This window comes from Octodon degus, unplaced genomic scaffold (genome assembly GCF_000260255.1).
Source record: "Octodon degus isolate 3935 unplaced genomic scaffold, OctDeg1.0 scaffold00056, whole genome shotgun sequence".
Lineage (NCBI taxonomy): Eukaryota > Metazoa > Chordata > Mammalia > Rodentia > Octodontidae > Octodon > Octodon degus.
In genome coordinates, this window is record NW_004524632.1 from 128,524 (window position 1) to 154,251 (window position 25,728).

Below are 25,728 nucleotides of genomic sequence, written 5' to 3' on the forward strand. Positions count from 1 at the left end.
ATATTTCTAAAATAGAGGATTTTTTTTGTATTTAGGATAAGGTCTATAGGGTCTACAGGGTCTTACCATGTAGATCAGATTCACAGTGATTCTCCTGTTTTCAGTCTCCCAAGTGCTGGGATTACAGGCGTGCATCACCACACCCAGTCTCAATCTCTGTCTCAGCATGCCAGGAGAATTTTTTAAAGTTCTCATAAACTCTAGAGCACAGGTTCCAACCCTGCCAGGACACAGATATTCAAGATATCAGCATTTGCTGTGCTAAAGGAATAGAATTATTTGGCTCGCTGCCTTTTGTGATACATCTGCAAGACATGGTGGCCATGCAGTTATTGTCAATGTCTGCACAAGTCACTCAGCTGCAGCAATTTCTTTGTGTTCTGCAGGGTTACTACACGCTCGGTTGGTGACCTTTTATGTCTCTACTTTAAATGTACAAGTTCGTTAGATGAAATGCATCTCCTCTGAGTTGGGACAGTAAGCAGCTGTAGTTGTTTCCCCAAGTTAGGTGCCCCAACCCCTCTCAGTCTCTAGTGACAACCTCCTCTCCTTCGGAGTGCCCTGGAGGTGGCACCACCTCCCTCCCAGCCGCCTCCTGCAGGGTGTACCCTAGTGTCTGATTACGGAGCGCTGGAGCGCGCCACTCATGCTGCTGCAGCCAACTGCAGCAGCTTAAAGCACAGCTTTTCTGTAGTTTCATACAATTTATTGAAAACAGAAAATTTGCTATTTTGGTATTTTAAAGGAAGCAAATAGGGCTGGGGATGTAGTTCAATGGCATAAGTGCTTGTGTGACAAGCACACAGTCCCAAGCTTGATTCCCCAGTACAAAAAAAAAAAAGCAAAAGAAGGAAATAATCACCAAGTTCGTACCCGCCTGCACAGCCATACTGCTGCATTCTAGAGCAACAAGCTTCTTTACAGTTGTGGATGAATGTAGGATATCTGTTTGCCACTGTCTTGCCATTACCGGGATGTCTGAAAGCTCTGAAAAAATGGATTTGTATCAAAACATACTTTTACTTTCTTGGACAAGGGCGACAGTTGCTAGTTTTTAAACTTATGCTGTGCTCATCCTATACAACCTTCACTCCCAAATCTGCTTCTACCTCCTCGGTGTGGATTTGTTGACAGTGTCACCCTAATATTGTCACAATGGTCACTGCTAGAAATTCATTCATCAGGATTAGTATTATGAATAATTAGATTAATCAAATTGTTTTTCATATGCATTATATGAGAACTCAGTCATACAACCTGTATGAGTAAGTATTTGAAAGTGCTGCTTCAGGGCTGACGTGCTTAAAATCAAAGACTAATTCAAATATTGTCCAAGTGTGCTAGGTTCTAGCCTCTCCCTTTTTGTTGTTTTGCTCTTTTACATTTATGTAAGCAAGGTTTATTCATCTGGGTTTATTTTAGTACCAGGACTAAACTAGAAATACTGAATTATTTCCTTCAGTCTTCAGTGGAAGAGTGATGTGGGTGCCTAGTCAGAGAGCGGCAAGGTGTGGGCGCCTCTTTCCGACAGGAGCAGCGTGCACGTGAGGGCTCAGACGTGTGTGCTCAGTGGCAGTGTGCCGGTCCCACAGCCCGAATCTCCACAGCCTCCCCTTCTCCCCAGCAGGCCCGCAAAGGCCGGACCACCATTGTGATAGCTCACCGCCTGTCTGCAGTCCGCAGCGCCGATGTCATCGCCGGCCTCGAGGGCGGGGTCATTGTAGAGCAAGGAAGCCACTGTGAGCTGATGAGGAGAGAAGGGCTCTACTGCAAACTGGTCAGCGCGCAGGTATCCCTCCCTGGGCCTTTCCCTGCAATCTGTCCCTCAACACGCTATTGTTCAAACCATTAAGATTGGGTGCAGCAAAGCTTGTGCAGGCCAATAAAAATTAGGACGAGGCCTAAAAGTGAAGAACGTATCTGGGACCTTAGTTCACAATCAGTGAAAGAGTCTATGAAAGACGCAGGCAGGAGATACGCGAAGTGCCCGAAACCCTGGTGTACCTCGGGACGGGTCTTCGCTGCCCAAAGAACACACGCACTCTAACAGATCCTTTCCACCCTAGGCAGGGAGGACTGAAGGTAGGAGGACAGGAATGACAACGCCAGGGTCTCTAGTGCTGGAAGAGGTCCCTGGGACCTCAAACTGCTTCACTGAGAAAAGAGCAGCAGCAAGATTTGTGGCTCTGGGAAGCCTGCAGTTTGGTCATCTTTGGTTAGGTTGACAATGATTAACTTGTCTTATTAGCAAGAGAGTATATTGTGCTTTGTCTTGAGCAACTTAGCAGAACAAATAACCTAAAACATTTTATTCTGCAACTATGACTCCCGCTTGTAAGAGCACATACATCTGTTTTTCTGGGTCTCTAATTAGTATATACTTATATATTTTTGTGTTTTCTTTAATATTTCAGATATATATCATTTGAATGCTATCATTTGAATTACTTAAGAATAATTATAAATAATGTGGTATTAGTCATTTCTCTAATGTTACATACTTGGTGGGCTTCCAGCATTTCTCTATTCTAAATATTGTCTCTGTGAGCACAAGTGAGCCAGAAAAATAAGTCAAAACTTTGCTTAATTTCGTGACAAGTAACTTCAGTCTCTGCATTTGAAATACTAAATCTACCGTGAAAGACTGTTACAAGTTTAAGCAGTAAGCATCCTACACAGACAGGCAAACATGTGATTTTTTTCCTGTGGGTTGGTAGACTTCGTAGTTTTCCAGCTAATCTTAACTTAGAGCTGTTATGGAATCTAAAACTCCTGATATGTGTAATATTCAACATGGTTCTATGATTTTAAACCTGGAGGACACATCCATCTTGACATAACACACAATTTAACATCATGCTTTTCTCTCAGACATCAGGCAACCAGATCCAGTCAGAATCTGAACCTGAACTAAACGAAGCAAAGGCTGTTCATGGCATGGCCCCAAATGGCTGGAAATCTCGAATATTTAGGAATTCTACTAACCAAAGCCGCAAAAGCTCGCAAATGTGTCACAACAGCCTCAATGCAGAGACCACTGAACTTGTAAGTTCTTCTTCCACTTAGGGTGTCTTTATGTTGCAGTCTCGCTGTGGAAATTCTCGGCCTGCACGGAATTTTTAGGCACAGATGATTCCTAGGATGATCCCTCATATTTTTGAGGGAAAAAGCAAGTTTGGGGCTGGGCTCAGCTCACTGGCAGAGGACCTGCCTCACTGGTGTGAGTCCTGCACTCCAGCCCAACACAAGCACACACACACATGCTTCCCATATTAGTGCATTCAACAGTAAATTAAAATAAATTACAACTAAAATGGCTACCTAATGTTCCAAATCAAAAGTGTGCTCTTTATGCTAAGGTGCTTAATATGAAAATTAAATGTTCCATTCGCCTCTGTAGTCTACAGGCTAGCCGCAGATGAAATGGCCTGATGTTGAGATGCTCCAAACAAGGGTGCCATTGAATTGTGTGTACTAGGAAACCCAGAATAGTGTGGGTTCAAGCAAATTGAGAGTTTTTATTTTTCCTTCACATAAAAACATGAGAGGTGAAAAGCTCAGGCCTCGAGTGGCGGCTGCAGCTCGTGAGACACCAACCCCTTTCCCTGTCGTCCGCACTGTTGGGCGCACGTCTTCCAGCCACGAGGTCACACTGCAGCCCAAGGCTGCAGCTGCAGCTCTCACCACCTGTCTGTGCTGTGAACAGCAGGAAGAGCACTGACACCTTCCGGGAGTTGCCCCCTGTCCTCTTACTTCCGTAACCCCGCCCGTGGCCACAACGAGCCTCTGGGCATGTGGGTGCTGCATCTTTTTGGCACATGCACTAACACTATGAGTCAGATGGGACTGCGCTAAGAAAAGCAATGGCCAGAAAAGGTAGTGAAATTGTGTATTCTCCATATCCTTTGCCTGAGTATATTAACTGAGGTGAAATAATTTTATAAGACAGGACTCAATCTCAAGAAAGGATATTTTCTCATCTCAAAATATGGCTCTAAGTTGGGGAGAGAGCTTGGTGGCCTAAGCACCTGCCTGGCAAGTGCAAGGACCTGAGTTTGATCCCTGCTACCACATGCCATGCCAGCCACCAAAACCGGTCATGGTGGCACACACATGCCTGCAATCCCACCACTGGGGAGGCTGAGACAGGAGGGTCACTTCAAGTCTGAACTGCACAGCAAGACCCTGTATCCAATAAATTTCTTAAGAAGCTATGGTTTTAGTGTACCTTGGTGCTCCTTGTTGGTCAGAGCTGAGTGAATTTCACTCTGAGCTGACCTGAAGAACCTAACCTCACTGAGAGCTTGTTGCATTCCTGTGCCTGCCTACTATGTCATTTGCCGCAGAAAATGTCAGGGGGTTCCTAGAAGTCTTATTTTTGGTATATTTACAGAAAGAAGAATAGGTGTACTATTATGGAGTTTCTTTATTCATAAGTAAGGCAAGCAACAGACCCCATTTGGGATATGGAATTATCCAGTTTTCATTTTCTCATGTGTTTTGAGAGTTACTTTGCTAAACTTTAAATCCAGTATTTTTAGAACACATCTCGTGAAGAAATGCACAGACTAGGGAGGCAGCATATGCCATCATCAGCAAGACTGTCCTAATGGGGATGAATACTGGCCAGAGGATGGGGACAGGTCAAGTCAGACCCCTGGAATACCTGTCTGCGCGCTGAAGAAGCCCATATACCATCCCGGAAACCAGGACTTCGAAAAGTGTTAGCTAGGAAAGAAAAACTCCTCCAGTACAGGCACATGGTTAATTTGAAAGCAAAGGGCTGGGTAGAACCTGCTGCTGTGTTCTGTGTTTCATGACACAAATGTAACCTAAACTACCTCAGGCCTGTGGGCGCATATCCACCATTGTCTCTAGTGTGACGCTAAGCTGCTCTGTAGTCAGAATACGCCTCTTCATGAGACCCGTGTACTTCATGCTTGACTAGACACTTAGTTCAGCATTTGTCAATGGTCTGATATGTGCCAGGAATTGGGTTCATTTCTAAGAATATAAAGACATGATCTTCTTTTAAAATATGCTCACATACTTGAAAAAAACTATGCAGGCAACACAACAAAAACACAAAACAAAACCATGAAATGTGAGAAGTCTGCTCAGGGAAGAGTGATTCAAAGGGGAGTCACAGTATGGCTTTTGAGTTGGTAGCACATCACAGGAAAGGCTGCCCAGGTGCTGCTCTTTGGGGGTGGTGATGTCCTGTATTTGTGAAGACATCATGCACCTGTCATGCAGCATCTCCTTGGGTCCAGGTGTCATCCCTGTGTGAAGAGCAAGGCTGCATCTTTGCACTATGACAAGGAAAGGACAGCCACGTGCATGGCACCCCCATCACCACCCAGTCTGAGTCATGACCTTGAGAGTTATGACCAGACTCTGGGACAGCTGGCTGCCTCTCAACCTGCTGAGGCAGGGATGGAGGCAGAAGGCGGCCTGCAGGTGCTCAGCCTGCGCAGGCTCGGGCTGGGCATCACCAAATCGTGTGAGATGCCACCCCGTTCTCTAGGCTTTGCTCCCTGTCATGGAGGACAATGGCGAAGCCTTGTTTGTGTCTGCCAACTCCGGTAATGGTCATGCTACCACTATCTGGTTCTGACTTTTACGTGTTTTAGGATGACAATGTGCCGCCAGCATCTTTTCTGAAGGTCCTGAAACTCAGTGAAACCGAATGGCCCTACTTTGTGGTGGGGACAGTCTGCGCCATTGCCAACGGAGCGCTGCAGCCAGCATTTTCCATCATATTTTCTGAGATGATCGCAGTGAGTTTTAAAATGCTCTGTAACAGTTTGAATTAAATCAGACCCTGCCCAGTGTGCTCCATCTTGGGGTTAAGCAGCTCAAATTAAACTAAACCAAAATCCTTAGTCCCCTCTGGAGGTAAGGTGTAAGGGAAAGGAAGTAGTAGCCTTTGAGCTGCTGAGAGTTCTGCTGTCAGTGAGGCACACAGCACAAAGGCGGTGAGGACACAGCCCAAGTGGCCCTGTTCCCTTGGGCCAAGCTGAGTGAGGCCATGGCCCTCATCTGGGGCAGGCTGATGACTGCATCCCTGGGGGGAAGTGGGACGCCAGGGCAGTGCGAGGGCTCAAGGCAGAGCACACAGTGAACCCAGACTCAGAAGAGCCCGGCCTGGTCCCTGAGTGTGTGGCAAGCAGGCCGGTGCATTCTCCTACTGTACTGTAGCTTCCTCATCTACAAGACAGCCCAGCTGTAGGGTGCTGAGGGCTAAGAGCAGGTAGAGACAGCGACATGGAAAGCGTGTAAAAGCATCTGCCTGGGGTGTGCACTCAAGCAACAGCTCCAACACCTGCTTCAGCAGCCTCCCCAGGCCTGGGCACCTGGCACCAAGAAGGGACACCCGTGCTACCAGCCTTTACACTCCCGGGAGACATTTGCAGGAAGACAGCCAGACGAGCTGCTCTGCCAAGGAGAAAACCCTCTTGTATGACCACCTTGGCTAGGCTCCAACTCACTGGAGAGACTTTCTGGTTAAGAATGGCTTCTTGGGCCAGGGAGATAGCTCAGTAGAACAAGTGCTTGCCTAGCAAGCACAAGGTCCTGAGTTCAATCCCCGGTACCACAAAAAAAAAAAAAAAGAAAAAGAAAAAAGAAAAGAAAGAAAAGAAAAGAAAAGAAAAGAAAGAATGACTTCTTTTCTATGTCTGTAAGAGTTTGTTATTCTTGTGACACAAGATACTAATCTACAATGAAGATCATAAGACAAAACATTCAAAAATTTAGAAAGCACCCTCTGAATCTTACTAAATTTCAAAGAAAATCCATCCTGGCTGTCTTGCAGTCCAAGAGCTGTGTGGCTGCATTCATACTTGGCTCATGTCCAGTATGCCCAGTGCTGCCCTTATGCACTGGACCTAAGCAGCCTGCAGAACAAGCCAAGATCTGCCCTCCAGCAGCACCCTGCTGAGACTGTCACCCAGCGTACAGGCCAGGAACAGATCTCTGACAGTAGAGAGATAGCAAGTGCTTCAAAGACAGGGCCGGGGGATATGGGAGCGGCGAAGGGGCACGTTCAGCAGGGGTACTTGGGCTGGTCTTGAGGAGAGGGCAAGGGGAAGAGGGCCAACACTATGTGGAGGTCCACAACCCCCCAGTTCCCAGAGCCAGGAAGCAGCACTGAGGTCATAATGAGGGCCGAAGGGAGGGCAAGAGAGGCTTTTACTCTGAGCTGTGCACTTACAATGGGTACACCGTACACAGCGATTTCAGTTGTGTACATTTGACCACAGTTTTAAAACCTCACATATTCAAAACCTAGTATCAACAGTGTGCCCCTCAAGCCATTGTTGGGGAGGAATCACAAGGAAAGGATGGGTGGAGTAGTAGCCAGGTGGGCTGTACTGGTTGATACATCATGTCAACTTGAGAAGTTTCATTAAGTGACTCAGCAGAAAGCTAGGGTTCTTAGTTTGTGAACATCCTCATCCTCTGCAAGAGGAGGGCGTGGACACTGTGTGAGTTCTACACCCCAGGGCAGCTTGTTCATAGTACAAGGAGGGACAGAAGCTGGCTAGCAGGCGCAGCTGCTGCCCTTCCCTTTGCTCTTCACTGTTTTCTGTTGTCATGAACTGCTGCTCTCTGCCGTGTCCCATGCTGCCTGGGAGCCAGCTGAGTATAGACTGAAACCTCCACAAACTGTGAGCTAAATAAACCCTTTCCTTCCTTAAATGTGGGTGTTGGGTATTTTGTCCCAGGAACAAATGAAAAGTAGCTGAGACATGGGCTCTGTGAATGTTCTTTCACAGATTTTTGGAACAGGGGACGACTCGGTGAAGCAGCACAAGTGCAACATGTTCTCTCTGCTCTTCCTGGGCCTTGGGGTCATTTCTTTCTTCACTTTTTTCCTTCAGGTAAGCACCATTACCTGCCCTGCACAGCCTGCAGGTCACTTAGGGAAAGCAGAACCAGAGTGTCCAGAGCAGGCTGCAGAGACAGACGGCTCGTCTCTGGCGGAGGGCGGACTCCGCCACAGGGTGGCTGGCAGCCCTGGGCTGTCCCAGGGCATAGGGCCGCCTGCAGCAGGAGTGTCACCAGAAGAGGGATGATGGCTGGGAGGCCAGCTGGCCACTTAGATGCAGCTGGCTACATGCGGGCAGTGCTGTGCTGGGGCAGCCAGTTTGAGTGACTGCTGCACTGGGGCTGTGTAATGACTAACTATTGGAGAGAACACACACTATACGTTCCGCTTTACAGACCAGAGTGGTGCTAAGCTGGCTCCCCTTGTTCTAATAAGACTATCAGCTTTCTTTTGCCTTAATCTCTGGACATCGGGGTCCAAAGTCCTCTCATTAAGTCAATGAAATACCGTTTCCTGGTCATGCCCAGTTGTACTTCTTTTATCACTGCTGAGCCAGTGCCCAGGAAACCAAGCTTTTCACTGAGAATTCAGCTCTGCTCGGAGCACCTCGGGGATCAGTGCGGCCCTGAACTGGCCAGGTCGGGGAGTGGCATCTTAGTGGGTGTGGGGCCAGGGACTGACGCCCAGCCCTGTGCAGCAGGAGAGGGGAGAGTAGCATGTCCATCTCTGTTCCCCCACAGCAGGCCTGGCAGGCCAGCAGAAGGGTGATGGTGGGCAGGGAGGAAGCGCAGCCCACTGGTTCCCAATCGAGAGTAGACAGAGACAGAGAAGCCGAGGTGGAACCTCTCTCGCTGTGCCCCTGCACAGAGCTGTGTGACTTCTGCTTTCAACTCATAATTGTAGCTAAGTGAGGTGTCTTTGTCCCCGAGGTGCTAGGCTTGAAAGTTTGAAAACATAAACCTGCTCGGAATGGTTTAGAAGCCCAAACTGGAGAGTTTCGGTTTTCTATCTTATTCCAACACGTAGTGTACTGCTGCTGTGAGAATGCAGCCACTCGGATGTGGAGCTTTGAGTTGGACTCTGGTCCTAGGCTGTTGCCGGAGTAGTTGGCTGGCGTAGAGTGCCGTGAACTCGGTGTGAACGTGTGTGCATCTGCGTCAGGTGTGGCAACATGAGCATCTTTCTCATTCAGGGATTCACATTTGGGAAAGCTGGCGAGATCCTCACCATGAGGCTGCGGTCCATGGCTTTTAAGGCGATGCTGAGACAGGTGGGTGTTGGGCTTGGGTTTCTTTCACTTGAAGCCTCTTCTTCCTCTGTGGCCTCTGCTGTGCACCTTCCCTCAGAGAGCCTGTGACAGGCCTGAGCTGCATCCTGTGGGTTATCTCAGGCCTCGCATTCCCAGACTCTTCAGCGTGTTCATGGAAGTGGGCTTAATTTCAGCAGCCTCTTGTTTCTCCTGCAGCTCTCTCCATCTGTGGATGCATCCTTCTACAGACACAGGCCCTGATCTGTCCTCAGAGGCTGGGGAGTGCCTTTGCACAAAGGCATCTGGGCGGGGAGGAGGCTGGTCCTTTCACCAGAAGTGGGTTTTTGTTTTAGCAATTATGGAAATAAAAAGGCAATAACATGAATTTGTAGACAAAAGATTCCATTGGAAAATTTATCATAGGAAAAAGTAAATAAAGCTGGCTGTCCCATAGGCAGCCCAGGAAAGAGGGAAGAGCTGACTGAGCCACAGCTGGCAGTCTGCTCCTCCAGGGACACTGGATCCCTTGCGAAGGACTCACTCCTTGGGATCCTGAAGGAATGTCACTTCACAGTTTTTTAAAGGAAAGGCAAGGGCTTCTGAACAGGATGAGCTCTGTTACTACACAGGCATGAATTTGCATATAGTCCGAACTGTGCTTTCCAATGTGTCATGTGCCTCTCATGGAGGAGACTGATGACACACCAGTGACATGAGAGTCAGTTTTCCACCCTTCAGAGGGTCCCAGCTCTCATCAGGCTCATCCATCCAGCCTCCCGCCCATCTCATCCTCCTGTCCCAAGCACAGCAAGCAGCTTACTTAGTTTGTGGCTAATTTACTCCTCTTACTTCGACCTGTAAGCTTCTCCCTCAGGTGGTCAAAGCCCGGCCATCCCCTTCTGTCTCATGTTCTTGCACCAGCTTTGACCACACAGGCCAAAGGTGCCTCCAGGTGCCACAGTGGTGTTTCCATCTTATGTGAGCACTCTCTCCACATTAACTGACACAATTCATTTGGACATTTCTGTGTACCAGAGTGCTGGTACACCGAAATTGTTCTCTGCCCACTCTGTAAGCTCACATTCCACTGCAGGAAAGGGAGGAAAGTGTGCAGATGTGACTTCTGATTTTTATAGAGGACCAGACTGGACATCCAGGTAACAGCTGATTACATGCCTGTCCACCCGGGGGCATAGAGCAGGTATGATGTTTTGAGCAAGTCGGAGTTGTAAATCTTTTCTCAGTATCTTTTGAATTTTTCCTATGTAAGGAAAATTGTTTTATATGAAAGTAAAAGAAACTATGAATGAGTAGTTTATACTTAAAACCAAAGATAGGCATTTAATCCTTGTTTGAACAAAGCAAAAGCATAGTAAGAAGCCAAGGATGTTTCTCCTGCCTAGAATTCCCAGGAAGGGCATTGCTATGGGGCAGCAGGCATGATGCCAGGGCAGAGGCAGCAGGGTCAGGCTTCAGTGGTTCCATGGGTCCAGCCTCAGAGAAGCTGGTGGCAGACAACCCCCTCCAGAGACGTCCCCTCTCCAGAGGGCTGCCAGAGTCAGGCTGGAGGTGCTCTACACCAAGGCCACGGTTGCCCTGAGTTCCACACAGCAGTGGGGTCTCTCCTGAACTTCAGCATGTATACTCGCTCTGCAGGGAGGCTGTGGGAGTGTTTGCTGATTTTCTTTGCTTGTGTTCATCTGGAGCTAACTCATATTTATGCTTTGTACTGCAGGACGTGAGCTGGTTTGATGATCATAGAAACAGTACTGGCGCACTTTCCACAAGACTTGCAACGGATGCGGCCCAAGTCCAAGGAGTATGTAGACTGTATTCTACTCATATTTCATAAATATGGAATAACCATATCCTTTAAATTGCTCAACTAGAAATAGCCAAAAGTTCAATTCAGTCTTGTTCAAACAGTGAGAGGAAGGTTAGACTCAGGGTGGAGAGATCCACCTGCTCAAAGCCGTCCTTAAGCTCTGGGCTCCTCTGCTCCTCCTCAGGGCTGGCTTCATCCTCTGACTGTAGGCTGGTCACCAGTGGGGTTTAGAGACGCAGGCTTCCTTGTTGCCCATCAGTGGCTGGGACACTCACCAGTACTTCACCCACCAGCCACAAGCTGCATGCCCAGCCCCACACCATCCACTGTCGAGGGAGGCTATGCCTTGGCCAGGAGGCTCCACCCTGGACCCTGGCTGGAGTCCACAGCTTTGGCACAGTGGCTGTAGCTTTCTGAATGGTACCAACACTACTCCAGCCTAGGTGTGCTTTTGGCGATGGTGTCTGGGGTGAGGACACTGTAACGTAGTCTTGGGGTGTCAGTTTCCATGTGCCACATTTGGAGAAATGGCCTTTGAGATTAAGTTCTTTTTCTTTTTCTTTTTTTTTTTTTCTGTATTTAGGACAGGGTCTCCAGGGTCTCACTACATAGATCAGACTCATAGTGATTCTCCTGTTTTCAGCCTCCCAAATGCTGGGATTACAGGAGCACACCACCATGCCCAGTCTCAACTGCCAGCTCAGCACACACCGCAGGTGGGGTTGGTGCGGAACACCAGGGATCAAACCCTGGCCGCTGCACCCTGCCTAAGCAAGCGCTTTAGTCTGCTGACCTATTAGACAGCCTGGCCTTTGAGATTAGTGGAGTACTGTGGTACTGCTTTCCTCTTCACACCATCTTTGTCAACATGTGTTTGCCACCCCAGCCACGCAGAGCAGAGCAGAGCAACCCCATGCTTGGCTCTGCTGTCAGCCCTGTGGGCAGCAGAGGAAGGAGAGCTAAAGACACAGTGAAGCAGCTGTGGGCTATGTGGGTCACAGCAGAGAGGGTGAAACTGGCATCCTGCTGACCCAGAAGCCCGAGACTGCATCATCTCCAGTGTGATGCGGCCACGAGCTCCACGCACAGCGGCGCACCTGTCTCTCTTCTAGGCCACGGGCACCAGGCTGGCTCTGATTGCACAGAACGTCGCGAACCTCGGAACGGGCATCATCATCTCCTTCATCTACGGCTGGCAGCTAACTCTCTTGCTGTTAGCAGTCGTTCCATTTATTGCTGTATCGGGAATTGTTGAAATGAAAATGTTGGCTGGAAATGCCAAAAGAGATAAGAAAGAGCTGGAAACGGCGGGCAAGGTGGGTTGCAGAAAGCCTCAGGGAGTAGAGGCGTCCTTATCTGGATGGTCACAGCAGGCACTTTGCGGGTTGAGCTCACAAAAGCTCCTGATCACCGCTCCGCAGGAGGCAGCTTACCACAGTACTACGCCTTCAGCTTGGAGGCGGGTGGCTAATGTGAAGCGCTTAGGCTAGGGGAGCACTTGCCATGTCGTCATTCTAAAGCGCTCAGAACGCATTTCACTTCAATATCCTGGTGCCGTTCTTAAAACAAAGTTGCCCTACTTTACAGACTAGGAGATCTCAGGGCAGAAAACAGTAGAGCCTTGTTCTCATGCAGTTGTGTGCCTGCTTTGAGAAAATCTTTCCTTCTTGCCTGTTATTTTAGCTTTAAGGTTGGCAGCCACCAGATGGCGGTAATGTCCCAATGTCTTGGCAATGCTAAGCAGCAGGCGATGCCAGCCTGCTTCCACAAATGAGGAGCCAAGGGGCTGGGGTGCGGCTCAGTGGCAGAGTGCTCGCCCACAAAGGAAGATGCTGGGAATAGCAGGGGTGGCTGGGATTCAAGTCCAAGCCTGGGTCCAGAGCTTGCACCTCTTTACAAGTGTTTAAATGTGACTAAATCTTTATTTAAATGTGTATTTTTTTAATATTTAAATATTCAGTGTTTAATTTAAATATTCAGGTGAGGATTAAGATCACAAACATTTTAATTCTTAGTTGTAAATACTATCCTGCACTGAAGTGTTGAACATTAATGTAGTTTCCATAACCCACACTCAAAGCCCTTTCACAGAAGTCACTGCCACAGCCTTCATTACAGTTTGGGGAGGCAGGAGGGACAGCGTCCCTGCCCTCAGGGAGAAAGCAATACACTCAGAGGCATGGAAGTGGTGACAAGATAAAATGACAACCTGGTGGCTGCCCTTCACCCGCTCCTGGTGACTCCTCTCCCAGCCACTCTCTCTGGCCACGGTGGTGGCTCCGAGGGCCCCTGCAATGTTCCGGCTGGCCCACCACTGAAAACAGTGCCCACCTTGTGTCCACCCTTCCTGTTCTTTCCATTCTTCAGAAGGGAGAACCGTCCGAGTAAAGCAAGCTTTGCTAAGGCACATTGCACAGAAGAGAACTCTGGACTCTAGTCAGAAAATAGCCTTAATTCTCTCAGAATGGTTTACAGTGCTGCTGCAAAGCTGTCAGGATTTGCTGACTGGGAAAGGAGTCGGAATTAAGCAGTACTGGGAACCGAGCCGCAGAAAGCCCGGCTGTGGGCTTGATCTGCCCTTCACAGTGTGGATGCTGAGAGCTGCCCACCCCCACTCTCTACCAATGTCCTCCTAAGCCGTTACTGTAGGCTAAGTCATAAGTAGCCACCTTATCTAACAGGATGCATAATGAGATTAGAAACTTTAAATGTTAGTTACCAACAATTCTACCATAGTTCAATTTTGTTGCTCAGCCCACTGTTGATTACCTGAGAGAACACAGGTTAGAAGGAAGGTTCTGGAAACTCCTGTGTCATACTCATTTACGTGAGTGCAGGTTAATTATGGCTAACACATATCAGGACTTGGGATGTGCCCGCTTCAATTTTCCCTAAAGGGCTTGCACTGGGGGTGTTGGTTCTGAAAGCTGTTGCACCCACAGTCTCATTCATACCTGTGACATGACACTCTGAATGGAATTGGAACTAACACAACCATGCACATCTGTTGTTCCTGGGTTCCTACGACCCATGTCAGTGGAGTGGCCCACACTTTCCATAACTCTCTAGACTCAGGCCCTGTGGCCGAGACAGGGGCCCGCATCCCAGAGCTGCCCACAGAACAGGAAGCCAGGCTAGCGAGGTCCACTGGGGAGACCTCATGCTGGTACTCACTGACCAGAGCTTCAGACGGAACAGACTTCTCCTGGCCCTGCAGTAGTAGGGCAGGAATACTTACTTCCCCACATCCCCAGGCCGCATGAGGCTGGGTGACTGCTTCAATCAATAAGACATTCTGCTTATTGCTATCTGTTAGGTTTTAATTTTTATTTATAATAAAGATAAAAAGCTTGCCGGGGATATAGCTCAGCAGCATAAATGCCTTCCTGGCAAGCACAAGGTCCTGAGTTCAATCCATGATACCAAAAAAAAAAAAAAACCACCTCAGTTTGAGGAATCTAGTGTCTTGCTTTCACCTCATTATAGAGACTGAGATCAAAGTCTTAGAGCTGATAAAAGCATGAAGCCGAGATGTGCTTCTATGCTGCTGGAGGAAGAGCTGGGGCCACAAAGGCAGTCTCTCGGCAAGGCCCGCTGGTGCTCCCCAGAGTGTTCTGGCTGGTGTGGGTGAAGAGGGCTTCTTGGACGAGGAGTCAGAGGGCTCAGCGTTGGCTCACAGGACCTGCCCAGCTGCCAAGCTCTGCTGTCCTGGGCCTCTGCAATGCTTCCTGTTCAGACCAGGGCCCACACAGTGCGGCCCCATGTGGTAACATCCCCTCTGACAGTCTCCTGTCCATGCCCTCCCCCAGGTCTAGGAAGTGAGGCAGGCTGAAGCTGCTCAGCCAAGGGTCCTCACTGAGCCAGGACTTTGAGGCAGAGCCCCGTGGCCAGCAGCTGGGTCTCCTTCGGCCTGCACAGCTTCTCCAAGCAAGGCAGGCATCCTCAGTGCACAAAGGCCTGGCATCTCTGGGGAGCAGGAAGGAATTGCGGCCTGGTGGTTCCCACACAGCACCCTGCCCTGCCCCGCCCACCCTCCCCTCCCCAGACAGGACTCACCCAGAGGAGAGCAGCACTGCATGGACTCGCTCTGTCTGGGCCAGTTGGAAGAACGCTTCTTGACTTTAACTGGAACAATCTAAATGCCATCCGTATAACCTTCAGGACACTTTTTTCTCCCCTTTGGCCATGCTGGAGATTGAATCCTGGGTCTTTTCACTGAGCTACATCCCTGACCTATTCTTAAAACTTTTTTATTGTGAGACAGGGTCCCTAAAGCACCCCAGCCAGGATCTGGGTGATTCTCCTGCTTTAGCCTCCCAGAGTTCACAATTACAAGCTTGTCACCAGCTCCTTCTGGGTACTTTTGACAGAGCCCCAAGCCTTAACATTCTTTATCATTTCAGAAATAGAAGAGCCACTTCTGATGAAAGTCTGTTCTATTACAGATTGCAACCGAAGCAATAGAAAATATTAGGACAGTTGTGTCCTTAACCCAGGAAAGAAAATTTGAATCAATGTATGTTGCCAAATTGGACGGGCCTTACAGGTAATGGGTGGATTGTGAGAACCTAGAGCCTTCCCAAGGCTGTTGTTGTTCCCCAAAGATAGTCAACTGCGGCAAAGACTATAGCCACAAGGCTGGCCTTTCTTCAGTGGTCTTCTCACAGAGAACAACCACAGGGTTAGACATTTGCATCTCTTTAAAAAAAAACATAAAAGAAAAAAAGAAGGGTAATGAGGAGGGCTGTCGGGTGAGTGCAGGGGTCGGGTGTGGACAGAATCACACACGGCACATACCCCGTCTGCGTGCTGAGCATGGAAGGGGCCGAGGGGAGGGGGTGGCCAACACAAGGTATGTGAGGGCCTGTCAACATAAATAAACCCATTAATCTGTATCATCTGTGGAAAAGTGGAAAAAGTGAAAAAGGAAGTAAGGTAGGTTGATAAAGCTAAAGGTACAGGATTCCACAGGAATTGGTCATTGGTGCAGGCAACCACCTGGTGACTCAGGTGAGCTCCTACTGCGAAGCAGTCAGACCATTTTCTTTGTCTCTTTCCTCTTTCGTATGGGGGTGTGCATGATGCAATCACTGGTGGCTTTATGGTTTATTTTGCACTTAAAGAAATTAACAAGGAATAAAAAGCTGAAGCAGATCACTTGGTCATAATTTAAAGATTCAGTGGCCTTGTAAATTGTTCAGTAATGGTAAGTATTGTAAAACTGTGGTCACGGCACCTAACTTATATCATCCGAATCAGTAATACTGATTTTTTTCCTTATCAAATATCTTCTTCTAATTTGTGAATAAATAAATTTGGAATCTTTTGGTGGACTTAGAAGCCAAATAAAGTGTGGCAGGGTGCTGATTAGAGGTGACACTGAGCAAGCCAAGTCTGGGGCCTGTCAGACCACACTTGGGGAAGGACCTCTGGTGTGTGCTGTGTCCACACAGTAGCCCAAGGTTTGTGAACTACATCTAGGCACAGGAGACCAGGTCACGGCAGCAAGAGTGAGCGCACTGAGACGATTCCTGCTTTAGCTCCGTGGCATGCTCGGTGTTTTTGATGCAAGGGCCATATCTACATGGAGGGCTTAGGCGTCGGAGTCAGCGGATGAAGCCTGAAGCAGTAATATCAGAAACCGTTTGCCAAGACCGCCTGAGCTCAGTGTCTGAGTCATTTCTCTGTACTCAGTTCACAAAAGTTTGCTTGACAGTGAGTAGCTCTGGCACACACCGGAAGACGCATGCCTCTCGCGATGGAAGTCTTAACCGAACTAACTTAGCTTAGGTAGAGGTGAAGCCCGCGTTATAGGCTGTGCTCCTTGCACGGCGTAAGCTGAGAGTGGCTGATACCTGAGTGTGAGCATGCTGATTTGCTTTCCAGGAACTCAGTGAGGAAGGCGCACATGTACGGGATCACATTTAGTGTCTCGCAAGCATTTATGTACTTCTCCTATGCCGGCTGCTTTCGGTTCGGGGCCTATCTCATCGTGAATGGACACATGCGCTTCAGGGATGTTATTCTGTAAGTAGCTTTCAAATAGTAAGATGAGTCTATAATAACCCTATCATGCAGTTTCAGTAGGCTTATTTATGCAAATGTTTGGAGTAAGAAAAAGCTCACTTGTCCAAAGATGAGGTCAGGTCAGAGAGTCACCTGGCAGAAATGTAAATCTGACCTTGTCACCAGTCCAAGCACAGTCTCGTCCCCTTGTGAACCAACAGCAGTGGAGCCTGTGAAAGAGATTACGAGCAGAGCTCCAGCTGTGCGTGTGACCCCGGTGAGGCACAGGAGCGCTGTCCTCTGCAGACCTCAGTGAGTGCAGGGCGGGGCCAGGAGCAACTGGAACCGGATCTGTGTGCCTGTCACACCCTGAGCTGAAGGTGGTCACCATGGGTCGCAAACGTGCACTGATAATGGGAGAAAGCCGATGAGGACTGTGCACTCAAGCAGAGGGGTGAGCGTGCAGCCATCAGCAGCCACACCGTGGCCTGACAAGGGCGGAGCACCCCTCTGCAGCAGTGCTCTGTGCTTGGGTCCTGAGGCTGAGTCCATCCCTTCCCTTTGCGTTCAAACAGGTGCCTGCACCCTATTGGCTGCCTCTTCACCCTGTCAGCTGTCCCCTCTGCTGTGCTCACGAAGGTGTCCCTCTAACACGGTGGCCTCACTGCCATGCGCATATACTCAGTAGTGGCCACCGCAGTCACATGGCAGATCCAGCCAGTTTCCTGAGGACCTCCGTGTTTCTTTAGTGTCTGTACTAATTTATATTCCAGCCACAGTGCAGAAGAGCCCTTTTTCTGCACGCCCTCACCAGCATTTTGTTGATGATGTTTCACACATTTGCCAGTCGTTTGTATTTCTTCTTTTCAGAACTATTATGATCATTTACTCATTTAAAAACTGGATAGCTCATTTTTAAATTAAGCTTTTTAAGTACCATCAGATCAGGTGACTAGTTGGCAAACATGTATTGCCATCCTATAGGCTGCCTCTTCACTCTGTCAGCTGTTCCCTTTGTTGTCCAAAATCTTTTTAGTTCAGTGTAACTCCCTCTGTCTAATTTTTTGTAGGGATCCGTTGGTCGTATTGCCAATGGTTCTACCTGGGGAGACACAGCAGCAGAAATGAGACAGACAGACAAGAAGATGAAAGCTGGGCTAGTGGTCACTAGTCTTCCTGATGGGCAAGACTAACCCAATGCACAGCAAAACAGATCCTGTATTTGTACTTTTGCAAAGTTAGTATCACGTGTCACAAGGTTGCCTAGTGGCTCATAGCTGACCTGAGCCAGACAAGATGTTTTCCGCAGGACCTGCGTAGCTTGCTTGCTTTAGACCCTGAGGCCCAGTCCCTCTATACACGTGATCAATTTCCTAGCTTCCTGGGGCTCCCAACACTTTTCCTTTTGTTTCCCGGGCTTTGGGGTCTTAGCCAGAGAAGTATTGCCTGTACCAGTGTCTTGAAGTTTCTCTCCCCTGGTTTCTTCCAGTAGCTGTAGAGTCCCAGGTCCTTGCTCTAGGTCTCTGAGCCAGTGTGAGGTAGCTTTTCTAGGAACTAAGAGCTAGCGAGGGTCGGCTCTGTTGCCTGCCTGTGGGTATCCTGTGCTCCCAGCACCATCTACTGTAGCTGTGTGAATGGGATTGCTCTCATGATTTGTTTCTCAGTCAATTAAGAGTTGATTCTTTAAAAAGCTACTGAAGTGTGTGTGTGTGTGTGTGTGTGTGTGTGTGTGTGTGTGTGTGACTCAGGATTTATCAGTTAATGCTCTTAGTGGAGACCTTAGTTTTTCTGTGTATGGGATCCTGCCAACAAGGCTAATTGGGCTTCCTCTCTTCCTATCTATGCATCTTCTCTTTCTCTCCGGCCTAACTGCCCCAGCTGAAATGTCTAGAACTTAAGTAAGCAGGAGTACAGGACGTGGGCACCCTTGACTTGCTCAGCATTACAGGACGGGGTCCGGCTCTTCCCCATTCACTGTGATGCCGCCTGTGGGTTTGTCATGCTGAGCATTTATAGTGCTGAAGTACGACCCTTTAACACCTAATTCGCTCAGGGACTTTTTGAAGAAATGATTAATTTTATCAAATGCTTCTTCCCCTATTGAGATGATCATATAACTTTTGTCCTTCATTGATTGAAGTGGGTATTATGTGTCTTGATTTATTTATGTTGAGCCATCTTTTTATCCTAGGATGAAACCACTTTGACTGTGGGTATAATCTTTTTGCTGTGCTGTTGAATTCAATTTGCTAGTAATTTATTGGGAATATTTGTATCTATATTTATTATGGATATTGTTCTATAATTTTTCTTTTTTCTCTTCATGTCTATTTATTTATTTATTTATTGTGATATGTGCTTATCAAGTTTTGTTAATAAAATAATGCTCATAGAATGAGTTTGAAAATGTTTCCTGTCTTTCAGTTCTATTAAATAGTTTAAGAATGACTGAGACTAATTTTTTTAAAGTTTGGTAAAATTCAGCAGTGACAGTCTGGACCTTCTTCTATTGCAAGAGTTTTTATTGAAGATTCAGTTTCATTACTTACTATTGATGTACTCAGGAATTTTATGTCTTCTTGTTCAATTTTGGTAGCACATAGTTGTTCATTTATTCTAGGTTTTCCAGCTTATTGGCGTATATTTTTTTCAAAACACTGTCTATGACCTTTTGAATTTCTGTGGTATCAATTACAATGTTTCCTTTTACACATTTATTTCTATGCATTTGGGCCCTTTTTGTTATAGTTGATCCAGCTAACAATCTGCAGTTTTGAATCTTTTTAAAGAGCCAACTTTATTTTTTATTGATCCTTTCTATTTTTTTCTGGTCTAATCTTTCATTCTTTTCTGGTACTAGGCTTGTTTTGTTTTCTGTTTTTTTATTTTTTGTTTGTTTGTTTTTGTAAGTTCTTAAGATGTATCCATAGGTTATTTTTCTGATGTAGGCACTCATTGCTATATATTTCTCTCTTAGTACTGCTTTTGCTGTATTCCACAGATTTGAATAGACTGTGTTGTCATTTCTATTCATTTCTAGAAATTTTTAAATTTCACTGACTAAGCCTGTGAGTACTTTGTGCTTCACGTCTCTTACCCCTAAAAGGGTTATACCTGGCAAGTAAAATTAGTCGAAGTCACAAATCAGGTTCCTGATCAGCCACTTCCTGAAAGTGGAAAACTTTGGAAGGTTGCACAGCTCGGGAAGCTATCAGCTCCTGTGGAAGGTGGAAGGTTTGCAGAGAAAACATGTACCTGGGCAGTGCGTCTTGCCTGGCCTGGAGTTCCTTCCTTACTGGAGTCTCAGAAATGTGTGATGAGAGATGATTAAGGAAGAAAATGGTACATAGTAGTGAGCACATGAGCACATGATACACACTAGTGAGCAGAATGGTACACACTAATGAGCACACGATACATACTAGTGAGAGAATGGTACACACTAATGAACAGAATGGTGCACACTAGTGAACATGCTGAGACACACTAGTGAAAGAATAGTACACACTAGTGAGCACACCGATACATACTAGTGAGCAGAATGCCTTTGGACGTGCAGACATCGTGGAGCTGGGCACTTACATAAACTGATTCTGAATTCCTTCTGTCTAGGGTGTTCTCGGCGATTGTGTTTGGCGCTCTGGCTCTGGGACACACAAGTTCATTTGCTCCTGATTACGCCAAAGCCAAGCTGTCTGCAGCCCACCTATTCCAGCTGTTTGAGAGACAGCCTTTGGTGGACAGCTATAGTCAGCAGGGGTTGCGGCCTGTGAGTTTTCTACACTTGATGGAGGCTTGACTTTTTCCCCTAAATGTTTGAAATCTGCTAGATGGTAACTATGTGATAAATTGGGGATGATTACACAAACATACACTTACCTTATTTTATGACATTTACATAACATACTTGGCCAACTTTCCTGGCATTTTAAAACATCATAGGAACTTTCAAGGGTTCTGAATTTTAGCATGTCAAAAAAAATTTTACAGTAAAACCAGGCTACTAGAACTGAACAGTTTCAACAAAACTTTAGTCATTTATATATGAACGTATTTGCATGGAATTGTCATGTTGATGTAATTAGAAATTTGACTTCACTAGTTTTATAATTTCAGTGAGTTAGAGTTGGTAAGAAGGCCTCTTTCTTCACAGTGTTTTGCTGTCTACAAAGTTGCTAAAACTCAGATCCAAGTGTCCTTCGTACCATATAAGCTGCTGTGCAGTCTGACATCAGGAAGTAGTGTGGGTAAAGAGACTGGGGCCTGGACAATCCTCCCAGAGCTTGATGAGCTTTTCCATGTTCTGAGAAAATCGCTGTGTCCCAGGAGTGAGAGGCGAGCTCTGGGCGTGCGCCAAGGGCTGCCCACTGCAGCTGCTGGGAGAGGTGCTGCTGCGGTGCCTACACTAATGCCTACTGAGGTAAACCAGGTGTTGAGGCCAGATGACACCTCTCTGTAACGAGTCTGTACCTAGTGTCACCTATGCTCTGCCCCATCTTCATTTTATATAATGACAGTTTGCTATCAGTAGTGTCACTACTATACTGAATATTCATTTTGTATTTCTTACTACAGTTTTTGGTAAAGTTTCCCTAAAAATTAATACTTCATAATCAAATATTTATTAGATCAATAATAATAAAAATATATACATTTTAGGATAACTTTGAAGGAAATGTAAAATTTAATGAAGTTGTGTTCAACTACCCCACTCGGCCAACCGTGCCTGTGCTTCGAGGGCTGAGCCTCGAGGTGAAGAGGGGCCAGACCCTGGCCCTGGTGGGCAGCAGCGGCTGTGGGAAGAGCACAGTGGTACAGCTCCTTGAGCGCTTCTACGACCCCATGGCCGGAGCGGTGGTGAGCACGTGTTCTTAGCAAACTGACATTTACTGCCTCATGTGGCCAGCCAGTCTGTTCACAAGGGAAAGAGCTAGACAGATGAGAACCTGTGATGCTGTTGGACATGGTGATCACCTTTTACAGACCCCAACTGGCATCCGCATCAGACAAACATATGAGGACCACAGCGCAGGATGCCTGCAACTTTGTCTAGCTCAGAAAATACTGGCTTGACCCCCACCGTCCATGGGGCAGATCATCCTAAGCAAAAACTCACTTGTTTGTAGCAAGTAAAGCAAAAACAATTAACACCACAAGCACACAAACAGCTCTCTAGAAGACACCGCCCTTGTAGCTTTTCACTTTCCGTGCAGCTCTTGCCCTTAGTGCCATCCGAAGGAGAAGTTGGCAGTTCTCAATTAGAAGAGCAGGGCTTGTAGGACCTGAGTCCACCCTAGACCCTGCTGGATGCAAAGCAGAGCATGCGCCTGCCTGTGTCTTGCGACCCCAGCTGCCTTCTGCTCTGCTGACCTCTAACCTGGAGCCCCTGCTGTTTTTGGCCCTCCACCTCGAGCCTTTCCTGTTCTTCTCATGTGGTTTTCATCACTGATTCTAGATGTAACCAATAATGACTGCGTCTGCCATTCCCGTGGGGTGGCACCATCGCCTCACTGGGGAGCCTGCACAACCCGGCAGTCACCCAAGTGGGAGATGCTCAGGACCACAGCTCTTGGGGAAGGGGAGTAGGGCAGGTTGCTGGCTTTCAGAATCTGCCCCTGCTGCCAATCCAGGTGTGCCCAGGGGGAATGGATGGTGCCAGGCTGAGGGTTGGGCTGGGACACCGACACAGACTCCTAAAGGCAGAGGGTAGAGGGCAGATAGGGACAGAGAGGCACATAGAGAGACCAGCAGGGACAAATCTGTATCATCAGTGTACATCCTGTGGGCCATGTGGCCTGTCAGCACTATGATGGTTCACATGGCAGGTCAGCTTGAGCACTGTGAATATGTACGAGCTCCCCAGAGTGGGCATGACTGTCATGTGCTGCAGACAAGCAGATTTTTAAAGAATAAAAAAGAAACACCAGCAAGTTAATAAAGCAGTGTAGACAGGTCATGGAGGCCTGGCTCCAGATCTATCCCTGGCCGCTGCACCTTCCTCTCGGGAGCCTGTCTGTACTCTCCTCCTGGCCGCCATGACCTCAGCAACTCTGCTCCACCCTACAGTGTCTGTCCTGGAGCCAGCAGACAAGGGATGGGATTCCTGGAACAGGGAGCCGGACCACACCTGTCCTTGCAGTGTGATGCCAGGCTGCATCCCTGGGACAGGAAGCTGGCTGGCACAGTGGCAGACTGAGGCTTGAGGCTCAGAGCTTTGTGCCTGCTGCGATGCCCTGTGCAGCGTTCTGCCGACCTAGTGGCGCTCGTAGAGGGGCTTTTCTTTCCTCTGGTGAAGCCTCTTAATAGTTTGTGGACTTTGGTTTTCAGCTTCTGGATGGTCAGGAAGCAAAGAAACTAAATGTGCAGTGGCTGCGAGCCCAGCTGGGCATCGTGTCCCAGGAGCCGGTCCTGTTTGACTGCAGCATTGAGGAGAACATTGCCTATGGGGACAATAGCCGGACAGTGACCCAGGAGGAGATTGTGAGGGCCGCAAAGGAGGCTAACATCCACCAGTTCATCGAGACGCTGCCCTATGTGAGTTGATTGGAGGATCTTGTTTTCAGGATTTAATTTTGTTATGACAAGCTATGCTGAGATTAGGGCTGCCAGCACAAGCACCAGACACACCCGACACAAGACTTTCACAGGGGTTTGCACTTCCTCTTGATTCTCGAAACTGCTCATATTGCAGGTTTTCATGGATGAAATATGGAACGGAGTAATTTTCCTCCAAAATTATACTGCCATTTTCTTTTTTGTTACTAATTCGGGCCCACAGTCTGTGATGTGAACCCCTGAAGGGCTCAATGTGTAGAGCCCACTGCCAGGTGTGAGAGGTAACTGAAGTGAGTGTATGAGGCTACACTAGGCCAACACAATCCTGAATGCTGGCCGCACTCCATTCCAACACAGGGGACATGGTTCGGTCCTGACAGGGTCCGACAGAAACCCCGCCAGAGGACCATGTCCACCACCTGTCCGCAGTGCAGTCCTGGAGGACAGGGCACAGGTCTGCAGACTGTGCGCACCTTTGTTCAGTACTCCTCAGAGTCAGGCTGCACTTGAAATTGAAGCTGACTCGTGTGATCATCCAGGAGGCTCCTGGACCGTGGGCTCCGGTCATCTCAGCTGGCCAGCCAGGAGCTTCTTAGCTGAAAGCAGGACAGACCCTAGTTTTTATCCCCAAACCGACTCCCAAAGTTTTACCAACAGTCTTGAAACAGAGTGAACACCTTTATTTATTAGCATGTGGCCTTGAAAGCTACCTCAGGGTGCCAGACTTGCTTACCTGCCCACAGCAGGACATGGTGTAGAGAGAGCCAAATGGGACAAGAAACCCCACGTGTGCACCTCCGCTGCAGATACAGTGGCAGGTTCAGCTGGACCCCAGTCATGCCTGGGCTAGCCGTATGCTGCTTTTCCAAATTTAAACTTCTGTGCTGAGGTAATTATAGACTCACATGCAATCATGAGGCATACAAAGATCTGACATATCCTTTACCTGCATGTCCCCATCTTCCAAAACTACCATACGATGTTGCAGCTGTCCCGCAGCACTGGCATAATCCTCTGCCTTCATTCAGATGTCACCAGCTTTACTTGGCCTTGCTGGTGCAGGGAGGGGCTCCCCATCACTGTTGCAGCATACCTGACCTGCATAACTGAAAGGAGAAAGTGTGTGCTGTGGCTCCATTTCGAAGGTTCCAGGCCACCGTCGCTGCAGTGACCTAAGGTGGGACACGGCAGCCCAGCAGAGGTCGTGGCAGAGCAGGGCTTTCGCCTCTGGGCCACAGGAAGCAGAGTGGGGAAAGAGCAGAGAGGAAGCCAGGGGGACCAGACCCAGCCCTCGAGAAGGTACCCAACCACTCCCTTACTTAGCCCACCTCCTGCGTCCTCCCTCCTGTCACCTACCGGTAATGCCACCAGATTATCGGAGAACCACCCTGCTCAAGGAGTCAGAGCCCTGTGGTTGGGTCCCTTCTCCAGATCCTGCCTCGGAGCCCCACCACATCCGGCCCAAGTCCTCAGAGCACGAGGTTTGGGAGACCTTACGCATGCTCTGCTGCAGGGCGCCTCTGGCTCCATACAGCTGTGCTGCGGTACTGACTCCCAGGTGGGCACCACAGGCAGGCTGTGTCCACACTGCACCTTCCTCTGTCCTCCTCCTCCCCAGCCTCAGATGACCACTAATCTGTTCCTCATTTATACAATTTTCTATTGTAAAAACGTTATATAAAGATGAACCAAGTTACCTCGGCCTGGTGGTGACTTTGGCACAAGAGCAGGAGGCAGTAGAGACTAAAGTGAGTGAATTCTTCTAGAGAACTTCCTAAAACCGAAAGCTGGTTTGGTGCATGAGAGCATGTTACTGCTGCCTACCACTCATAGATAGGTGCTTGCCTGCACTAGAATAAAGGACTCATTGAGCAAAACCTCTTTTTCTCTTGTTTTGGAGAGCCTAATGAACTGTTATTACATTTTTCTTTTCACTTTAAAATGTTCTGAAGATTGAAAGAACCACCTTTGCAGTTAACAAAGCACAAGCCTGGCCTGAACAGAGAACCCTGTTGTAATGGGTTGGTTCAATCCCAGTGGCAACCAAGGGCCCAGCACAGCCCAGTGGTGGCCCCAGAAGGAGGGCACGCAGAGATAGCAAGAGAGGACCCCCTGAAAAACACCATACAGACAGTGACGGCACTGGGCGGCAAGCCTGAAGTGCAACTGTTACAGTCAAACCTGGTGACGACGGGAAAAGCATCTAAGAATCAAAACTTCCGATGTGAATGCCAAAAAAAGGAAATGTGTTTGAAGACT

At 48.1% G+C, this 25,728-nt stretch overlaps 1 protein-coding gene across 5 annotated transcripts in view; it reads left to right on the forward strand.

Annotated features, from left to right (window-relative positions):
- Abcb4 (ATP binding cassette subfamily B member 4) overlaps nt 1-25,728 on the forward strand; it is a 61,387-nt gene that overhangs the window by 33,698 nt on the left and 1,961 nt on the right. For all 5 annotated transcript variants that reach the window (XM_023717988.1, XM_023717989.1, XM_023717990.1 and 2 more), the window contains 12 exons: nt 1,628-1,789; nt 2,872-3,045; nt 5,634-5,780; nt 7,782-7,886; nt 9,027-9,104; nt 10,819-10,902; nt 12,021-12,224; nt 15,354-15,454; nt 16,795-16,935; nt 20,527-20,683; nt 21,574-21,771; nt 23,242-23,448. In XM_023717988.1, the coding sequence (XP_023573756.1) occupies nt 1,628-1,789; nt 2,872-3,045; nt 5,634-5,780; nt 7,782-7,886; nt 9,027-9,104; nt 10,819-10,902; nt 12,021-12,224; nt 15,354-15,454; nt 16,795-16,935; nt 20,527-20,683; nt 21,574-21,771; nt 23,242-23,448 (1,758 nt within the window). The remainder of the gene's footprint in view (nt 1-1,627; nt 1,790-2,871; nt 3,046-5,633; nt 5,781-7,781; nt 7,887-9,026; nt 9,105-10,818; nt 10,903-12,020; nt 12,225-15,353; nt 15,455-16,794; nt 16,936-20,526; nt 20,684-21,573; nt 21,772-23,241; nt 23,449-25,728) is intronic.